Below are 19,671 nucleotides of genomic sequence, written 5' to 3'. Positions count from 1 at the left end.
TCTTAGGGAAGACAGCACATTTTCAGTGGGAACTCTGCCCACATCCCACTCTCCTTGGACCTCCTACTTTCCAGGTGTATCTGTTTATGCTATCTTCTGTATATGCAAGCAGAAAGAAAGAATCAGAAACACTATGGCTGGTTCCTTGGATAAGCCCTTTCAAAATCATAATGATATAAGACCAAACATTTATCTGGTGCTTTAAAGTTTGTAATGTGCCTTACATATATTATTGTATTTGATACTCAAAACAATCGTATACTGTAAGTGCTATTTAGAGAGGAGGAAACTAACTTGGCAGGCTTTGAAATCAGATCCATGACTGTGCCATTTAAGTTAAAGAGAACTGCTAGAAGCTGTGTGAGAAGCCAGAGGAATCCTTCGCAAAAGGCAAGAAAGTCACCTGAAAAAATCTTTCACATGCTATCAATCACAAAGAACAAGAAGGTGTGATTACTCCCAGCACTGAAATGCAGCTACTTTTGGGGAGAAGCTAGCTACCTTTTATTACTGCCTAGGAAAAGAAGGTCAGCATATTGTTCCCTGTTTAGGGGAATCTGACAGCACCTAAATATAACAGAACCAAAATACAGAACCCCACTAAAGCCTCCCTGTTGGGATTTGCGTGCACTCTTAATGCCCTTTTTCTATGAAGGATACCCACTGGCAAAATCAATCAATCATCAAATATTTATTACATGCCTATCGGGCTGCAGGGACCTCGAAACACAAGTGCTATAGGTAGGATCTGCTAGAGGATAGAATGGCATGGCCATCAAAGGCTCCTATGGTTTGTTTCAGACATAATATAAGCCCTTTTTTTTTTTTTTTTTTTTTGGTTGAAAATAGCTGTTGCCAGGTTCTGGAGGGGATGCAAGAGTAAAGGACTAGTTTCAAAGCTGAAGTATCATCTCTTGATTTCCTGGGATAGTGAAAAAGAAAGAGAATAATGTGGCTCCTCTAGAGCTCTTCTAAACATGAAGGAGTGGGACTAGTCCTGGAGGAGATGGGCTTTCTTGTGGTGTCATTGAAGTAGAGTCTCAAAGTTAGAAAAAAATCTTCAAAATCACTGAGTCCAGTATAAGAATATCATTTATAGCATCACCAATATGTGGGAAGGCCATCAAGCTCTGCTCAAATAAAATGGAACTTACGATTTCAGTTCAATAATTTAATTCAACAAACATGATTTAGGTGTTTACCATATACAAAATATTGTACTCTATACTCAGGATACTAAGATGAACTAGGATACAAGTCTCGGCTCTCTCTAAACTTGTAAGTGCAAAAGGAAGGTATTTTTCATTGTCAGTCACCTCTAGTTATAAAATCTACCTTCCTGTTAGTTTTACTTTTGGCCCTTGCTCTGTCACTTAGAACTAATTATACAGAGGTGAACAACTAGCATACATTCCCTAAGTCTTCCCTTCTCTAAATTAAATGTTTCAAATTCAATCAATCAATAGATATTTATTAAGCACCTACCATATAGACTAGGCATTGTGTCAAGCTGTTTCAAATGATATTCAAATGACATGAATTCTGGATTCCTTCCCATCCTGATTATTCTCCTGTGGACATCACACAAAATCTCAGAGCTAGAGGGACCTCAGAGGTTGGTGATTGCAAACCCTGACTAAACAACAAATCCAGGTTGTCTGATGGTCTCAAGTGAGAAAAAATTCACTACTTTCTAAAGCAACTCACCTGACTTCTGCATAGCTCCAATTGTTAGTAAATGTTCCTTATATCCTTATGCACTCCTTGCAGTTCTGCTTTTTGAGACCAAGCAGAACAATCCTAATTCTTCTTCCCAGGCAACAAGTGCTTCAAATAGTTCAAAGATGGCTGCATACTCACTTGCCAAACTGTCTTGCTGTCAAATACTTATAATGTGTTTTAACTTAATTTAACAATTATCAGTTATTTATTACATGCAAGAGAATGTGCTATGCTAGTTGCCAAGGGGTAGTGTGGCCTAATGGACAGAACCAAGGATGAAGTGAGGAATATCAGAAAAAATTTTAGCAGATCCAGGAGATCTGTCCAGGACTCTTCTCTTCAGTCCCCTCAAACACTTCCAGCACATTTCTAAGAGGATTCCATAAGGGACACCCAGTGTATTATGATCTAGCCCTGTAAGAGACATGGAGATAAGTGTACCCTTTATCCCTGAGCTCATATGCCTCCCTGGCATTGAGCATACAAAGTAGGAAGCTGAGTTTCTCCTGAGGCAATTAGCATTTGTAACTTCGTACCAGTCATGGAACCACACTTGGGATTGGAAGTAGGAACAAAGCAGATCTGGGAAGGATTTGCCAGACGTGTGTTGCTACCACTGTTATAACCACAGAACATGTTCAGCATTTGTCTGTCATTTCTTGAATATCTGTCTTATGAAAGAAGCTGTCAGGAAGCAGGACAGTTTGGAGCTGGGCTGAGGAAGAGAGGAGGAAAGGAAGAAGGGAAGGAGGGAGGGGAGAAAGGAAGAAAGGAAGGGGAAAAGGAAGAAAAGGAAAGAAAGAAAAAAAGAAAACATAGCACTTCTTTCCAATGAGGAGACCCTATCATGGAAAAAAAAAATGGTAGAATGATGAAGTGCAAAGGGAACCAACCAAAAGACATCCAAGGAAAGTATAAGAAGAAAAGTAGCTAATTCTGCTAAGGATCTCCCCGTCCTACCTCCCACCTCCACCCCAAGAGAAAAAAAAAAAGAAAGAAAATAGCTCACTGGTCAACCTATGCACTTTTTGGAACAATGAGACACTGTATTGGACAATGGTATTTGTGACAGGAAAAGGCAGGAAGGAAATGTGACAAGAACCACCCCCTTCCAACTATTATCAGACATGTGTGGGCTTCGTCTTCCTCTGCAAGGTTTGAAGGGCAGAACTAGTAGAATCATCTCCATCTGGCTGAAGGTGGGGCTGACAGCCACATCTAATTGCACAGAGGTGTATACAAGGACCCAGATAGGTTTCTCATTAACAGAGCAGGTGGCTGGGAAGAAAAGTCCAGATTGCCTAACTCCCAAATGATGTTTTCTCCACACCTATTATGTTCATGCTCCTCAGAAATAGCTTGGGGCCATTGTATCTCTGTCTACCAGAATCTTACTTAGTTCTGGTTTTAGATGACTTAGTGCTTGCATTATGGTGGCTAACTGGCTTTAAAGTCAGGCAGGTCTGGAATCTCCACTAAAAACAAATTTTAAAAGAGAGAGAGAGAGAGAGAGAGAGAGAGAGAGAGAACGAGAACTTGTATAGAGCTGATCACTGGCTAAATGGGAAGGTATTTGGGCTTGGTCTTTCTCACTTTTTTGAGCAAGTCACTTAAACTTCTGCTCTAGGTCAAAGGTGCTAAGTCTGGGCATCCCTCTAAACCAGATTAAAACACAGCAACATAAATAATGTTCATTCATGATTTTCTAAGCCAACAGAGGACTTTCTGGGATCCATTTCTATTTGAATTTGACTCCACTCTTATAGGCAACTTTCTAAATTATTGATATGACAGGGAATTTCCTTCCTTGGGAGTTCCCTAAATCTGTAAAATCACAAATGGACTCCTTATTTCAAGGACGAAGGTTATGATCTGGGCCACCTAAGATAGTCAGTACAAGGGCAAAGAGATAGCTGCACATACCCTCAATGCAAGTTGGCCACATGCTAAATATGCAGTCTTCATTTTATCCTGAGTCACACCTGTTTGTTTTAGAACATGTCTTCTTTGAGGGTCTAGTTGAGCATTCTAAATCACTTTGGAGCAGGAGCTTGAGCCAGTTTTGCTTGCTCCAAACCAGAATGACTTACATCAATTTGCCAACCTTCTAAAGTGAACTCCAATATTTTACCGAACTTGAACCAAAGTAAATCAGTATGAACAGGGACCAAACCTGGATGTTTTCTAAAAGCAATAAACTATGAACCAAACATTCTTTTTGCCCAACTAAAATGACATTTTTAGATCATTCACCTAACTATATCATAAGCAGGATCTCATAAAGTATTATCTGATGTTAATGGTCTAGAGGTAAAGTGTAGATGGGCTAACTCAACAGGGGACAGACAATGTGGCTTAGCAGGAATCACAGAATTAAGCTCTAAATTCAGACATCTTTTTTAACTTCTCAGTTTATATTGTGACTGGTGTTAATTCTCCAGTTGATATTTTAGTTTCCCCATTTATGAAGTTGAACTGTGATACCTCACTGAAAAATTCTAAGAATCACCAGTTTAGATCTCTTAAAAGGTTTAAGGCTTCTCGGATAAGGGCCTAGGTCAATGATTTCCTCAAGCCATAGCCAAGATTATAAAATTACCAAAAGGGTTTCACATAGATCTATACATACTGTGTAAAATATTTTCAGAAAATCTTAAAAGCTAAATTCTAATTGCTCTCCTTCAGAAAGCCAAGTTGATTCGAAGCTGCCTGTTATAAATGACTCAGATCTCTAATCGTAGAGATGTCCAAAAAGAGGACACACACTTATACAATGAAAGGAAGGTAAAGGGGGACCGTGACAGGGATGGGGAGGCCCAATTATAATTTCTGCTGGATCTCTAGGTCCTAGCTATAAGTCTTTATTTAAAGAAACCACATCAGAGAGTAGCAAAGTGGTGCAGTAGACAGACATGAATAGTGGAGTCAGGAAGATCTGAATTCAAATGTGGACTCAGACACTAGCTGTGTGATCTTGGACAACTGTCTCTGCAAATATATATGAAAAATTAAAAAAAAAACACTTTCCTCCACTTACATGGATATTGCTATATATCACAATCTCTTATAACCTCTCAGTTAAACTATTAAAATAGCCTCCTAATTGGTCTTCTTATCTCAAGAATCTTCTCACTCCACTCCAGCCTCTAGCCATCACCAAAGTGATTCTCCTAAAGCCCAAGTCTGACAATATTATCACTTTGACACCCCTCCTCCATACCCAACTCACTCCATCCTCCTATGTTTGTTAATTAACACCTTCCTATCTTTCTGTTTGCTTTATACATTACTTTCATCCATGAATTCTTCAATCCTGCCACAGTCACCTTGGTGTTCCTTAAACACAACACTCCATTTTTGTGATTTAATGCATACTGATTCCTATGCTTAGGATGTTCTTCCTCCTTATCTTTACCTTGAAAAAACTCTGGCTTTCTTCAGTGATTGAGATCAAACCCAACCCTCTACCTGAGACTTTTCATAGTCCTCCAAGCTGATTCTGCCATCTGTCTAACTTTTATGTGCCTTTTTATGTAGATAGTGTCTCCCCCATAAAAATTTCAGTTTCTTGAGGGCAGATGCTGTTTTTTTGTCTTTTATTTGTATTCCTAAAGTGTAGTACACTATCTGGCTTATAGTATGCACAATAAATTTTATTGACTCGCTGAAAAAAAACCTAGGGTATTGTTTCTGAGGAGAAATTAGAGATCTGAATATTCCTGTGAATCTAGGAAAAACAGACAAGATGGATTAAAGTATAGGCATCAAAATTAAAAAGATAAAATCTCTCACAAGAAGAGTAATATGTTCAATTCTAGTGACAATTTCTTAAGGGTAACATTGAAAAACAGAAATACTTCTGAAAAGGATGTCTTCTCTTCAAGTTAAATTCCTACCAACATGTTTTTAGAGTGAGAGATTTTTTTTATAGTATTTTATTTTTCCAAATACATGTAAAGATAGTTTGCAACATTTACCTTTGGTAAACCTTGTGTTTAAAATTTTTCTCCCTCTCTCTCTCCCTCCCCAAGACAGCAAGCAATCTGATATAGGCTCAACATGTGTAATTTTTCTAAACACATTTCCATATTCATCATGCTGTGCAATAAAAATCAAATCAAAAGTGAAAAAAAAAAAGCCAAGAAAAAAACAAACAACAACAACAAAAGTGGAAATACTATGCTTTGATCCACATTCATATTCCATAGTTCTCTCTCTAGATGCAAATAGCACTTTTTTATCACAAGTCTATTAGATTTAAGCTGAGAGATTTTGATTTAATACTGACCAGAGTTCGTTCTCCTGGAGCCAGTTACTTCTGCCAATGTTATGCTCAAAGCTCTTTCATTCAGGATATTTATATGCAAAGCTTTGTCCATGTTTTAAAGGGCACACAGTGGGAGATATTAGGCTTACTGTCACAGAACAGAAATCAGTATGGCTTATAAAGGATGAAAAGCCCACTGACAATACTGAGCAGAGACCACCCAATTCCCTTCACATATTGCCCATGGCTCCCTTCCACTTTATCTTCCCAGGAACCAACTGGATGAATCAGAAGGTGATTCTCCTCTCCTCACCTGACATCCCCCTAAGGAATACTGGGAACTTGAAACGGGGACACAACAGAAATCTGGGCTGAAAGGTTTATTTATTTATTTATTTTTGGACAGGAACAACTAAGCAGGAGAGAGCAGATGACTGAAGTTGGAGATTAACTGTTCTCTCAGACACAGGGCTTACAATGGCCAGACTATCAGTCATCTAACCCTGGATGATTTTGTTTCAAGAGATGGTCTTGGCTCTGGGGAAAAGCATCTAGCCATTCATGCTGCTGTCCCCATTTCTGTTCCTTCTTCCTAGGACAGGGAGTATCCCTGGCATCATCATCACCATCACCATCCTACAACCTCACATTGGTACAGTTTACAGAGTTTACTGTTTATAAAAAGCTGGCACATCCCTTTCTCCATTTGTTCTCACAAGATCCTTGCCAGTAGACGAGGCTAGAATTGTTAGCTCCTCTTGATAAATGGGGAAATTGAAGATTAGAAAGCTTTTCAAAGGTCATATAGTTAATAAACAAAGCATCAACTTTCAACAATTAGACTGGGTTCAGGGGAAGTGGAGCAGCTAAACAGCACAGTAGAGACTGCCAGGTTGAGAGTCAGGAAGACTTCTTCTTGAGTTCAAATATGGCCTCAGACGCTTATTTAATGTATAAACCTGGGCAAGTCACTTGACCCTGTTTGCCTCAGTTTCTTCATCTGTAAAATGAGGTATAGAAGGAAATGACAAACCAGTCCCAGTATCTTTGCCAAGAAAATCCCAAATGAGATCAGGAGGAGAAGGACATAACTAAAAAATGACTGAATGACAACTAAAGGAAGTGAATCTGCATATCCTCCATGACACAATTAACCTCAGGCACAATATCCTCTCTAAGCCGCAGTATGGACTAGCAATAGATAAGCCAAACCTGTTAGACCCTGATTTAATGTATCCCAAGCCTATGATTCAGGTTCTTATCATAGTGCTATGTGGGAAGAAACTCATTTCCTTTTATGGATAACCTTTGTTTTTTTTAAGGATGCCAATGGTTTCAAAGGGACCACATGCAGGAAATGGTGTCAGAGAGAGAAAAAAGATCACTATACAGGGGTGCTCCTTGCTGCAATGTCTATAATGTACAGAAGCAGGGAGAAGGCTATATAAATTGCCTGAGAAGATAATTTTTTCTCTGTATTACTCACTTTTAGCATGGTTCTTGGCACATAGTATTTAATAAATATCTGTTGAATTGAAAGGAAAACCAGTGTGATGAAAGTTATCGTGCAGGCAGACTGAAGATGAGCCAGACCTTAATTTGTTTCTGTGACTTGATTGGCCACATGGTTCCTCAAAGGTGTTTCTACTGTTTCAGAAATGGTCTGAACCAATGACAGCAGCAGACAGCTTTCTAGTTCCTCTGTCCTCATACATGCCTCTGCACTCAAAAGCACTTCTGGCATAGTCTTATTTTCCTTTGACAGAACTCAGCAGAAGGGAGACACAAATAATAAGGTGAAATTAAAAAAAAGAATTGTGGACTACAAGTTAAAATGCTGAGATTCTAGTCCTGATACTGATTTATTGGATGGTACTCTGAATCTTGGTTTTCTCCACAATAAAGCATAAGGATTGGATTAGATGTTCTCTATGAACTCTTTTGGTTTTAACATTTAAAGTCTAAGATTCTGAAGAAGATAGCTTCTTAGGGAAGAAAGCCAAGGAGAGACAAAAGCTGACCCAAAGAAACACTGAAACAGAATGTCTGGGAGAGGTGAAGACCCTGAGGCTTGGCTTACAAAGAAAGAATTTTTCTGGGTTTCTGCTTCCTCTTCTTTAAATGGGAGGTTGGGAAAAATGGTTTTTTAGATCCTAAGATAACCTCTGTTAAAAAGCTAGAGGGAAAAGAGACAGTTGCGGGTGTTTCAGCATGGCAACTATGACTGAAATATTTGGTCACATTACTCTTTTGCTGGAAAAGTTCAAAGTCAGGCTAACTTTGCCTAGGGGGTTGCTTCAAAGTCCAGAAAGCAGAACCAGAAGAATCCAGATGAATGCTATGCTGCAACAACAGGCCAAAAGAGTCAGGAGTCTGGAAAGTAAAAGTCCTTGGGGCTGAAAAACAGACTTGAATTGACTATACTGTCAGTCTGAATGACAAAGTGGTCTCATTGCTCTACAGAGACAAACCTGCCTTACATTCTCATTCCCAAGACTATCAAAGTAAAAAAAAAAAAAAAATCAGAACTATGTAGCCACAATTTGGGCTCAGTTACCAGTTTTTCTAGTTTAGCTATAAAAGACTGACTTGGGTATTTTATTTTGTTTTATTTTAGCTAGTCAAGTTACTGGCATTTCTTGCCTCTGATGGCTGACTCCCAGGCATCAGGGCTTCATCTGGTCTCTAACCCACTCTTGGGGACAGAAAGGCCCTTCTATAACAGAGCACAAAACCATGTAGCAGAGATTATTCATGGCAGATACAGCTGGGGAGCTTAATCGAGACAGAACTCAGGCAGAAAGTTGTGTATGAGCCAAACTACAGAGAATTACTTGAACCTTCAGGACTACATGATAATTTAAGACCTTCTAGTCTTGGTGATCTTGGACAAGTCACCTTCATCATTCTGGGTTTCAATTTCTTCATTTGTGAAACAGGAATAAATCCAGTCCAGTCTACCTCCAAGAGGTATCATAAGGATTTTTTTAAACAATGATAACAACTCACAATTATACAAAGCTTTAAAATACTTTTCCCACAATGACATTTTAAAGAATGCAGGGCAAGAATTTTTACATCAATGTTAAAAATAGGGAAAATAAGATTCCAAAAAAGTGAAATGATTTTCCTAGTCTCATAGCTAAATTCCTGAGACAGGATTCTAACCCAGGTCTCTTCATTCCAAATCTAGCAATCTTTCCACTGTGTCTCTAAAGATGTAATAGGGATTCAGGGATTATTAAGTTCTTCTAACCCTAACTTTAACAACACTGAAAATTTTGATCCAGAAATCATTTGACTTTGCTCTAAATCAGAAACAGAAAATGTAGGAATTATCCAGTAGTAAAGTAAGTCATTATAATGCATTGGCTGTTCTTGATTTACAAAAGGTTAGAGTTTCCATAGTAGTTTATTGTGGGTCCTAACAAGGCAGAGTTCAAAACTAGCACAATTCCATGGTCCAGGAAGGGCTGATATTGCTACAGGCCTTCAGTGGGTATGGCTTTATACATTCTTCCTAAATATCCTCCCTTCCAACCTCACTTCCTTGGAGTTACAAACTGCCTTCATTAGTAAGTAACTCAGCCTGTGACAAATCTTAGGAAGCATTTCTCATAAAACGATTCCATTCAGGCTCTCTTGTCAACATCCTGCAATGGGGAGAGTTGACAGCAACTTTCTTGAGCCAGAACTCCAGAAGTGGGAATAAGCTGGGATAGCATGTGCCTTCCCAGCTTCCCCACAGTCTACAAGCTAAAGTCCAGATTCCTCAGTCTGAGTTCTCCTGTTGTGAACCCTGTGTTCCCTTCTCACTGTCCTTCACCACACATGCATGCCCTTCACGAAGTTCTTACCTGGAATGTCCTCACCACCCATCTAAACGTTACTTGTCCTTTAGGTCCCAAGTCAAAAAAAACAAAAGTTACTTCCTTTTGTTGCAGAACCCATTTCTATTTACTTACAGTCACTGCTACCCTCTTGAGCACTTGATCACGTACGGCCTATTGAGTCTTTTTCCCCCCCATGTGTGTATCTTGTTCCTTCCCTCCCCTTCACTCCTAATTAGATCAGAAGCTTGTGTGGGCCTGGCCCACCCCCTGGCTTGGATCTCCCACCACACCCAGGGGCATGATATAGACTTGCTTAATGAATGAGAATAAGGAACAGCCAAGGGATTAACAAGAGAGGAAATTGCAAGGAAAAGCCTCTTCAGGACAAGCTCTGGCCTATGCCCACCTGAGGGAAGGGAGGGACCCAGGAGCTGGCCAGCTCGGAGTAGGGCAGTCAGGGCAGGGCCTCAGGTAGAAGTGACAGCTCACTGGAACTGGGCTTGTAGGAGCTTGAGGAATAATGTCAGGCTGTTTGGGGAAGGGGATGAGATGTGAGGAGAAATCAACTTTTAGAAATGCCTTTGAAGAGATACAATGTGGTATTGTGAAGAACTTCTTAAACTTTTTCACTCAACCCCTTTTTGCTTGAGAAATCTTTATGTGACCCTGTATACCACTATATAAAATAGGTATACAAATCAAACATTTACTAATAATAAATCATTATTTCACGATCCCCACATTCAGTTAGGAGACACCATATGGAGTCGCAAACTATAGTTTAAGAAGCTGGGTAGTGAACATCCCCAAAGACTGGGAGCCAACCAGAATTCTCTTTCTTAGCTCTCTCTGAGCCTGAATCTTCATGTCTTCTATTTACCACACTTAGAGCTGCAAGAGACCTTAGACACCATCTACTCCACCCTGTTTTTTAATAGTTGAAAAAGCTGGATCTACCACATGTGCAAAAATGTTTGGAGCAGTTCTTTTTGTGGTAGCAAAGAATTGAAAAAGGAGTGGATGCCCATTTATTAGGGAATGGCTGAACAAATTGTGGTACATGAAGGTAATGGAATATTATTGTTCTATTAAAAATGATGAGCAAGCTGATTACAGAAAGGCTTGGAAAGATTTACATGAACTGATGCTGAGTGAAACAAGTAGAACCAAGAATACATTATACACAATAACAGCAAGAATGTGTGATGATCAATTATGAAAGACTTGGTTCTTCTTAGTGGTTAAGTGACTTAAAGTAGTCTCAATAGTTTTTGGACAGAAAATTCCATCTGCATCCAGAAGAACGAAGTAGACTGAATGTACATCAATACATGCTATGTTCATTTCTTTTTTTGTTTGTTTGTTTTTTTAGTCTCTCCCATGGTTTTTCACTTTTGTTCTGATTTCTCACCCAAATGACTCATAATGTATATTAAAAGTAAACTTACTACAATAAAAAAAAAAAGAAGAAGAAAAAAAGAAAAAACTGGGTCCAGGGAACTTAAATGATTGGTTCAAAATCACACAGGTAATAAGCATCAGAAATTGAGTTTGAACTGAGGTCTAGGATCTCTTTCAATTGTAAATACCACACTGGAGTTTCAGGTGGCAAAAGCACCAAGAGGATGATGGAGAAATGGACTAAAAGCGATTTAGCATATGTTGTCTCCTTTCCTTCCAAGAATTCACAGGATGTCCACTGGTGATCAGTTTCTAATCATGTCACTGTTTTTCAATGCATATTACATATGTTTCTCTTACAAAGATGTTTATGGTATACAAATACCCAAGCTTTTCCATTCTAAAACTCTTCTGCTACCTGCACAGAGAAGAAAAGCCACAGTGGTATTTGTCCATCACTAGATTTGAGTGGCCTCCTTGCTAAATGGAAAAACAAGGGCTGGACAAATTAGAGGGCCAAGACATAATGAGCACTCTGATATCCCCACTACACTCTCTTGGCGTTTGTATATACTTGCATTCTGTTGAATGGAGTTCCCTGCATCCTAGTCCTGTTACCTCCAATTTCTCTGACTTTCCTTTGTAAGTGATCTTCTTTAAGCAGTTATAGTTACTCCAAAAGAAATCAGGGAAAGATCAGGTCATAGCTGGGTAGGATGAGAAGTCTTGAACAGGGGTAGCATGCCAGATTTATTTAAATGAAGGCTCAGAACATTCTCTTTTGAATGGTGAGTTATACCTTAAATCTGGCTCCTCTGGGGTTATCAGGGACTCACAGGTGTTTTTATAATGTAATAAAAGCTTTTCTTATTACAGAAACCTCCCTTGGTTGCACTGATTACAAGGCTTGGCTAATAATAATTATAATAGCTAGCATTTAGACAGTGCTCTAAGATTTGCAAAGCATTTTACAAATATCATCTCATTTTATCCTTACAATAATCCTGGGAAGTAAATGCTAATATTTTTCCCTTTTTATAGCTGAGGAAACTGAGGCAAACAGAATTTATATGCTCAGGATCACACAACTAATAAGTGTCTGAAGCTGGATTTAAATTCCAGTCTTCCTAACTCCAGCTATACTGTTCTATTCACTATACAATCTAGTTGTCTAGAAACATGGATACAAAAAATTTACAAGTTATTGCAGAGTTTTCAGATGGATCAAGCTAGCTTTCAGGAGATAGAATGGTGAGTGATGGAAAGATTTATCTATTTGAGAAAAGCAAACAAACTATTTTAAAGAAAACCCTATAGGAAACACCCACAGCTCATACCCAGACCACTAATCCATTAACACCATCAATCCTTCAGTTTCTTTGGAAAACCTTGAAGATGTTCTTGAAAAATGAAGTCCTATTAAAATGCAAAGTTCTTGAAGGCAAAGCTACTATCTCTTTGTAGGTAACTGACATACTTTAAGTACCAGTGGAATAAAATTAACCCAAAAGCAAAGTTTTAATACTTTCTGGCTTACTCTCACAATGATTACTAAGATGTTGACTTGCTCTCTTCACCCATGGCCAAAGTTCTTCCTTATAGTCAACAAGAGTCTTTTCTATATAAGAATGCTTCCCTTCTCTTACAACCTAATTTGCCCTCTCCAATTCATAGGTTTCTTTCTAGGCCTGGTAATATGGGGATAATAATATTTGCATTATCTAACTCACAAAATTGTTTTGAGGATTAAATGAGATAATGGGTTTGTAAACCTTAAAATATTATATAGGTGATAGCCATTAGTTAAAATTTATGATTTTATGATAAATTATTTGTTGATTTATGATAATGTATTGATAAATTATGATAAATTATTGTTAAAGTAATATAATCAATAGCAATATTTAGCTATGTGGCCTTGGGTTCATGACTTAGAATAGAATCAGAGAATTTTTTAGAATGTTTAATACTAACTTTTTTGAACCTCTTGATTTTTTGAGATAGAGAATCTTGTGGTTCAGGAGAAATGAAATGACCTGAGAAGGTCATTCAATGAGTCAGTGATAGAGCCAGGATCAAATGCCAGGCCTCTCAAATGCCCAGATCACTGGTTTTCCACTATACCAAGATGATTCTTCTATAGTTCAATTTCTTTATCTATACAATGACAAAGTTAGATTAGACAGTCTCTAAATGATCATCTTCCAACTTTGATATTATTTTCCTTTTGATAATTATATGGAGGACAGGCATAAGGGTCAGAAGGAATAAAGCAAGGGAATATAAGAAAAGCCAGCCTACCAGTTGGTCAGATCCAAGCACAATGGAATCTGCAAACTCAGAAAAAATATCCTTTCCTGCTTCACTTAAGCCACTTGAAAGGGCTCGGGCTTGGGAGTGGGGGAAAAAAAATCACACTTGGAAAAAATGCACTTAAATTACAGGCGTTGGAGCTTGGTAGCTTGTTAACTAGGTATGTCTGGAGTCTCTCTTATTTCTGAAACCTTGTTCATGCTTTTGAGGTTATTCAGGTTAATTAATTCAAAGTTCTGGCATTCGGATTAGGGTCTAGGCCTTTCTCTGTGACTTTCTGGAAAGAATTCCTCCTTCCCTTTCCACTCCCCAGGGCTTTTCTTCCTTCTGCCAGGTCCCCTAGGACAGTGAAAATCTGACTGATTGATTTCTCACTATTACTTAAAGGAGAAAATAACAAAATCATAAAAAGTTGGGCCTGGGAAAGACCTTAAAGATAATTTAGTTCAACATTCATTTTGCAGAGGAAGAAATTGAACCTCAGAGAACGGAAGTGATCTGTTCACTTAGTGGAATTAGTGGAAAAATTCCAACTAGGATCCTAGTTCTCTGATCTAATCTTTCCATTGCCTTTTTCTATATTCTTTTTTTTTTTTTTTTTTTTTTGCTGAGGTAATTGGGGTTAAGTAACTTGCCCAAGGTCACACAGCTAGCTTTTTCTATATTCTTTAGCCTGACCGTCCACATCTGATTCCAAACCCCCCACTCCAGTAGGCTAGTAGCCTAAGTTTCCTTGAAAATCCCAGTATTCAGTACTTTTCATGCTGCTCCCAATCCTAACAATGTTCTTTTTTTCTCTTCCACTTCGTCAAATCCTATGCATACTTCTAAGTTCAGCTCAAATCTTATCTTCTCAGGCCATCACAGCTCACAGAGATGTCTTTCTCTGAGCCCTCTAGCATTCCCTCATTCAGCATCCATCATTCTGCCTAGATGTTGGTTATCTTTTCCACATGTGGGAGTGTCATGTTTACAACTCTCCTGGAAATCCCATGAGGCTAGGGGCAATGTCTTACACTTCTTCACATCCTCCCAAGAGCCAGGTACCGGAAGCTAATCTGGAGGCAATATTCTTTGACTATCATTTGCAAGATATCTTCAGGGGCAGTTAGGTGGTGCAATGGGTAGAGCATCAGCCCTAAAGTCAGGAGGACCTGACTTCAAATCTGATCTCAGACACTTAACACTTCCTAGATCTGTGAGCAAATCATTTAACCCCAATTGAGTCAGGGGGAAAAAAATAAATAATAAAAATAAGGCTCTTCAGCTTCTGATCCAAATGCTGCATTCCTGGCGGAAAGGCAGCTCAACCTTACCTTCAGGTGTCCTGTGTGCATCTGGGCTCGCTCACACATGTGCAAGAAATGCTTCACATTGGCTTCATCCACAATAATATACACAGCCACTTTCCTCTTGAAACCAGCATCCAGCAGGTCCTTGAAGATATCAACATCTGTGAACATGTCCATGACTACAGCAATCACCTGTCAGGAGAGAAGCCGGCAGAGTGAGACCCCCCATCCATTCGAAGCACAACGTGCCCAAACCCATCAGAGCTGGTGCAGTTTTGAATGTGGTCTAGGTCAGGGCTTTCTCCCTTATCTTACAACCTTAATTGTAGCTAATTTCCCCAGAAGTTCCTGGTGTGGAGACAAGAATCAGAATGTCAGATCTGAAAAAGACCCAAGAAATGACAACATCCATTTGAAGCCCCCCAATTTTATTTTATTATTTTTGAGATTGGGTCTCCCTGGGATAGAAACACAGTGACTTATTCACAAGTCCTATCCCAATGATGATCACTATGGAAGCTTTAATCTACTCCATTTCCCCACTCTGGTCTGGTTCATCTCTCCCCTAAGGCAATCTGGTGGCCCTCTGATTACAGAGACTGATCCTATTCATGCCAGAATTAAACATGGTCCTGAAATGGCCCTAATACAGCTCAGAACTCCTAGTATTAGCAGTCTCGATTTTCCCAGTAGCAGGAATTATAAGCAGACACCACCATACCTAGCTATTTTAATTTTTGCTAAACAACTTTTGTTGATGCATTATTCTGCATTATTCATTGTAATTTCTGGAAACATTTTTTGGTAACAAAGTAAAACAAGCAAAAACCAGCTGTTACACAGTGAATACATCTGACAATGTTTATATTGTTAATGCATTTTGTTTATATCATTGTTAATTTCTGGAAACTTTTTTTGGGGTAACAAAGAAAAACAAGCGAAAACCAGCTGCTACACAGTGAACACATCTGACAATGTTTATATTCCACCCTCATAATTCCCTCTCCTGTCACAAAAAGGGCGTCCTTCGTCAAACAATCAGAAAGGGGGAATTCACTTGCCCAATGTCACACAGTGAGCTCAAGTAGAGACGCTGAGTATGGTGAGCCCAAGTTGAGCTTCCTTCAAGATCTTAGAAAAAGATAGAAAGCCTTTTTCTGTATCTAGAGCTGAGACTTTCTCAATAAATAGTCTGAGGAGCAAGAAAAAGATGGAACAGGATATTTTCATATTTGAAATTTGAAAGTTGAACTCCTTGATTTTGATAACATACTATAGGTTTTGAGCCTTTACTGTCAGATATGCATCTTGATGCCATGGAGAATAGAATTTCTTGGGAATGCTTCTAGCTAATCCCCATTACAAATAATACAAATGATACTAATTATCATTTTAAGGAAAACTCCATTTATTTTTTATTAGGAATAGGTACTGTATTTTGTCAAATGCTTTTTCTGCATCTATAGAGATAATCATATGTTTGTTGTTAGTTTTGTTATCGATATGGTCAATTATATTGATATCTTTCTTGATATTGAACGAACCCTACATTCCTGATATAAATCCCACTTGGTCATTATTATTATTATTATTATTATTATGTAAAATTATTATTATCTTGGTGATAAGTTGCTGTAATCTCTTTGCTAATATTTTATTTAAGATTTCTACATCAATATTCATTAGGAAAATTGGTCTATAATTTTCTTTCTCTGCTTTGTCCTTTCCTGGTTTAAGTATCAGCACCATATCTATGTCATAAAAGGAATTTGGTAAGAATTCTTCCCCCCTTTTTCCCCAAATAGTATACATAGTATTGGAATTAATTCAAGAAAAGAATTTCCTGGCATTAAAAATATGTGCACTTATAAGAAGAAATAGGTACAAGAACTACTCTGGCCAAGTAATTTCACTATCTCAACACCTGGCTGGAGGAGGCTTGGTCCTCTCTGGCTCAGTTTATGGATTCTTGCTCACAACTGACTTGACCAAGAGCTGGGCAGTTCCGAGCTGCTGGCTTTCCCATTCAGCATTATCTGTCTTCTGAATTCTCCTGCCATCTCATCAAGGGCAGAGATCGTGTCCTTTAGACTTATGGCAGGAAGAACAAATAACTTCTTATCTTTGACCTTATGATGAGGCTTGGCTTCCACAACACAAACTCAAAGTCTATTTGTTTCTCCACAGCTCCTAGCCTAGTTTCCCACTTTTCATAAGAATTTAACTTGCTGAGGGCTTGAAAACTTACTATGCATTGAGTGGTAGCATAGTTTCTTTAACTCCAGAGTTGGTACATGCAATTAGATAGAGTCCAATGTCCACATTCTCCCATTTTAAGTTCAGCTAGGACCAAGAATGACTTCCCTCAGATTCCCCTTCAGAGACTCATTAGTCTATTAATTACAGCATCATGTAATATAAAGGGCTCTGTGCTTGAAGTCAGAAAACTTTTAGTACTGGCTCATTTATAGCATACTATTAGCTCAGTAAACTCCTTTTCCTTATCTGAGCCTCAGTTTCCTATACTATAAATCAAGAGGGTTTGACAAGAATAGGTTTTTAACCTTTTTTATGTATTCCAGACCCCTCTGGTGGTCTAAAGTCTGTGAACCCCTTTTCAGAATAATGTTCTTGAATTCAAAAAGCAAAATACTTAATATTATGAAGGAAACCAATTCTACTGAAATAGTTTTCAAAATATTAGAAAAACCAAGCTGATGGAGTTCAGGTTAAGAAGTCCAATCCCAATGAGAGTTTTCTGCTCTCCTATCCAGGACTGTACAAAGAGTGATGAAACTACTGGATCCAGAAGTTAAGAAGACCTGAATTCAAATCTAGCCCTAGACATTTACCAGCGATGTGATCCTGGAAAAGTGACTTAATCTTTGACTTGGGGATAATAATAGCAAGTTTATATTAAGGTTGTTATGTGCATAAAATAATATAATATCTATAAAGGGCCTTACAAAGTCTTAAAGGGCTATATAAATGATAGCTATTTTAAAAAGTTTTTAAAAAACTATTTTTAAAATTTTTATTATTATCAGAGCACAGGGGCTATTAGCTTCAGTTATCCTACTAAAAAGGAGAAAAAGTCATTCTTATGCATGATATGCATAATATGAAATGATTAGAGAAGTATAAGGAAGGCTCCCCTCCTGATAATATGATCTTCATTTCTAGAATTCTATCAGAAATAAATTTCTCTGTATGTAAGGATTTTGGTCAGGAAGAGGCAAAGATTTTGGGAGAAATTTAAAAAGTGCAGGTTTCTAATACAATCAGCATGGATGCAAGGACAACCATTTTTTAAGCGCTTACTAGGTGCCAGGGTAGGTGTTTTGGGTAGGGAGATGAGAGAGATGAGTTCTAGACCTCATTCTCTGTTGAGGGTGGAAGAAGGTAAAATATTAAGTTTGGAATCAAGAGGACCTGAGTTCAAATTTTTGTCAAATGATGAGGCTGAATGGGATATCTTTTTAAATTCTAAATCTATGAAACTCTTATTAAAGTTACCATCTGGGTGACCCTTAGGTATAGCTGGGTTTTTCTGAGACTTATCTGTCAAATGAGGGGTTCAGATGATCCCTAAGTATCTGAGAAGGTAAATGCTCAGATTTTGAGAAAAACATGGAAAAGCATGGGTGGTAAGAAGAGAGGAACAGGGCCTATATGTCAAATCTCAGACATTCGCAGGGCTGCTGGGCATTATCTCTGACCCTTTATAGGTCTTCTTAAGTTGATTCTATTTCAAAGTCACAAAACCTCCGGAGAACTGGCTGATGTCTGCTTAGTTGAGCAAGGAGAGGCTCTGGCATTGGGTCATGGGCATTAGTGTTACTCTGTGCCAAAAAAATAGACAATACAAAACTAACTTCTAAGTGGTTCAGTGACTTTATGTGATAGCTACTTTTCCAGCTGGCTTAAGTATTTACCATCAGCTTGGTGACAGTGTGGGTCACACCTTGGTGACAGTTAAGGAACACACCTGCTTCTTATCCCTCCCCTCCGACATACCACACTGCACATCTGTGAATTATTCTTCTGGCCTGCATGTGGCAGACCCATAACTGTGGTCACCACATGATTACTCCATTCAAGACCCACAATCTTACCTCTTCCCTCCTTTTTTCTTTCCCCTACCTCTTTCTTCACACCCAACAGAGAAAGCTGCAGCCCAATCACCCCTCCCATCCATCGCTCAGGGCCACAAAGACTGTAGCCTGCTCTTGGGCGTGTTTGCACGCTCTCTGCAATGAGCTCACCTGGGCCCCAGCACAGGGATACATTGTCCCAGACAGCAGGCCCTTACAGGTTGGGTCTTACTCCAGCCTTGATTGAGTGTAGCCAGTTTGGAATGGTCAGATGTTCTAACCAGGGATCTGTTGGTACATACTTAACAATCGGCTCTCATGATATAAATATATTTGTAAAAAATATTTTATTTTTTCTAAGTACATGTAAAGATAGTTTTCAACATTCATTTTTATACTATTTTAAGTTCCAAATTTTTTTCCTTTCTTTCCCCATCCCAAGACAGCAAGCAAACTAATATAAGTCAAACATGTATAATCATGGAAACATATTTTCATATTAATTGTGTTATTAAATAAGAAACAAAACAAAAGGGAAAAGCCATAAAGAATTAAAAAAAAGTTAAAATAATATGTTTCAATCTTCATTCAGACTCCATAATTCCTTCTCTGCATGTGGATAGCATTTTCCATCGTGAGTCTTTTGGAATCAAGATATATATATATATATTTTTTAAGGTATGTGGGATATACTTCAAAGTTTAAGCTACATTACAAACATTTTCTCTATCACTTTAAGTCTAGACAAT

At 38.4% G+C, this 19,671-nt stretch overlaps 1 protein-coding gene across 2 annotated transcripts in view; it reads right to left on the bottom strand.

Moving 5' to 3' along the window:
• The window catches only part of FAM83G (family with sequence similarity 83 member G), a 59,720-nt gene that overhangs the window by 13,372 nt on the left and 26,677 nt on the right, over window positions 1-19,671 (bottom strand). For both annotated transcript variants that reach the window (XM_051996673.1, XM_051996669.1), the window contains exon 3: window positions 14,853-15,020. In XM_051996673.1, coding sequence (XP_051852633.1) covers window positions 14,853-15,020 — 168 coding nt within the window. The remainder of the gene's footprint in view (window positions 1-14,852; window positions 15,021-19,671) is intronic.

This window comes from Antechinus flavipes, chromosome 1 (assembly GCF_016432865.1).
Source record: "Antechinus flavipes isolate AdamAnt ecotype Samford, QLD, Australia chromosome 1, AdamAnt_v2, whole genome shotgun sequence".
NCBI classification, from domain to species: domain Eukaryota; kingdom Metazoa; phylum Chordata; class Mammalia; order Dasyuromorphia; family Dasyuridae; genus Antechinus; species Antechinus flavipes.
The sequence above is the reverse complement of the archived record's forward strand: the minus strand, read 5'-3'. Positions and strand labels throughout refer to the sequence as shown.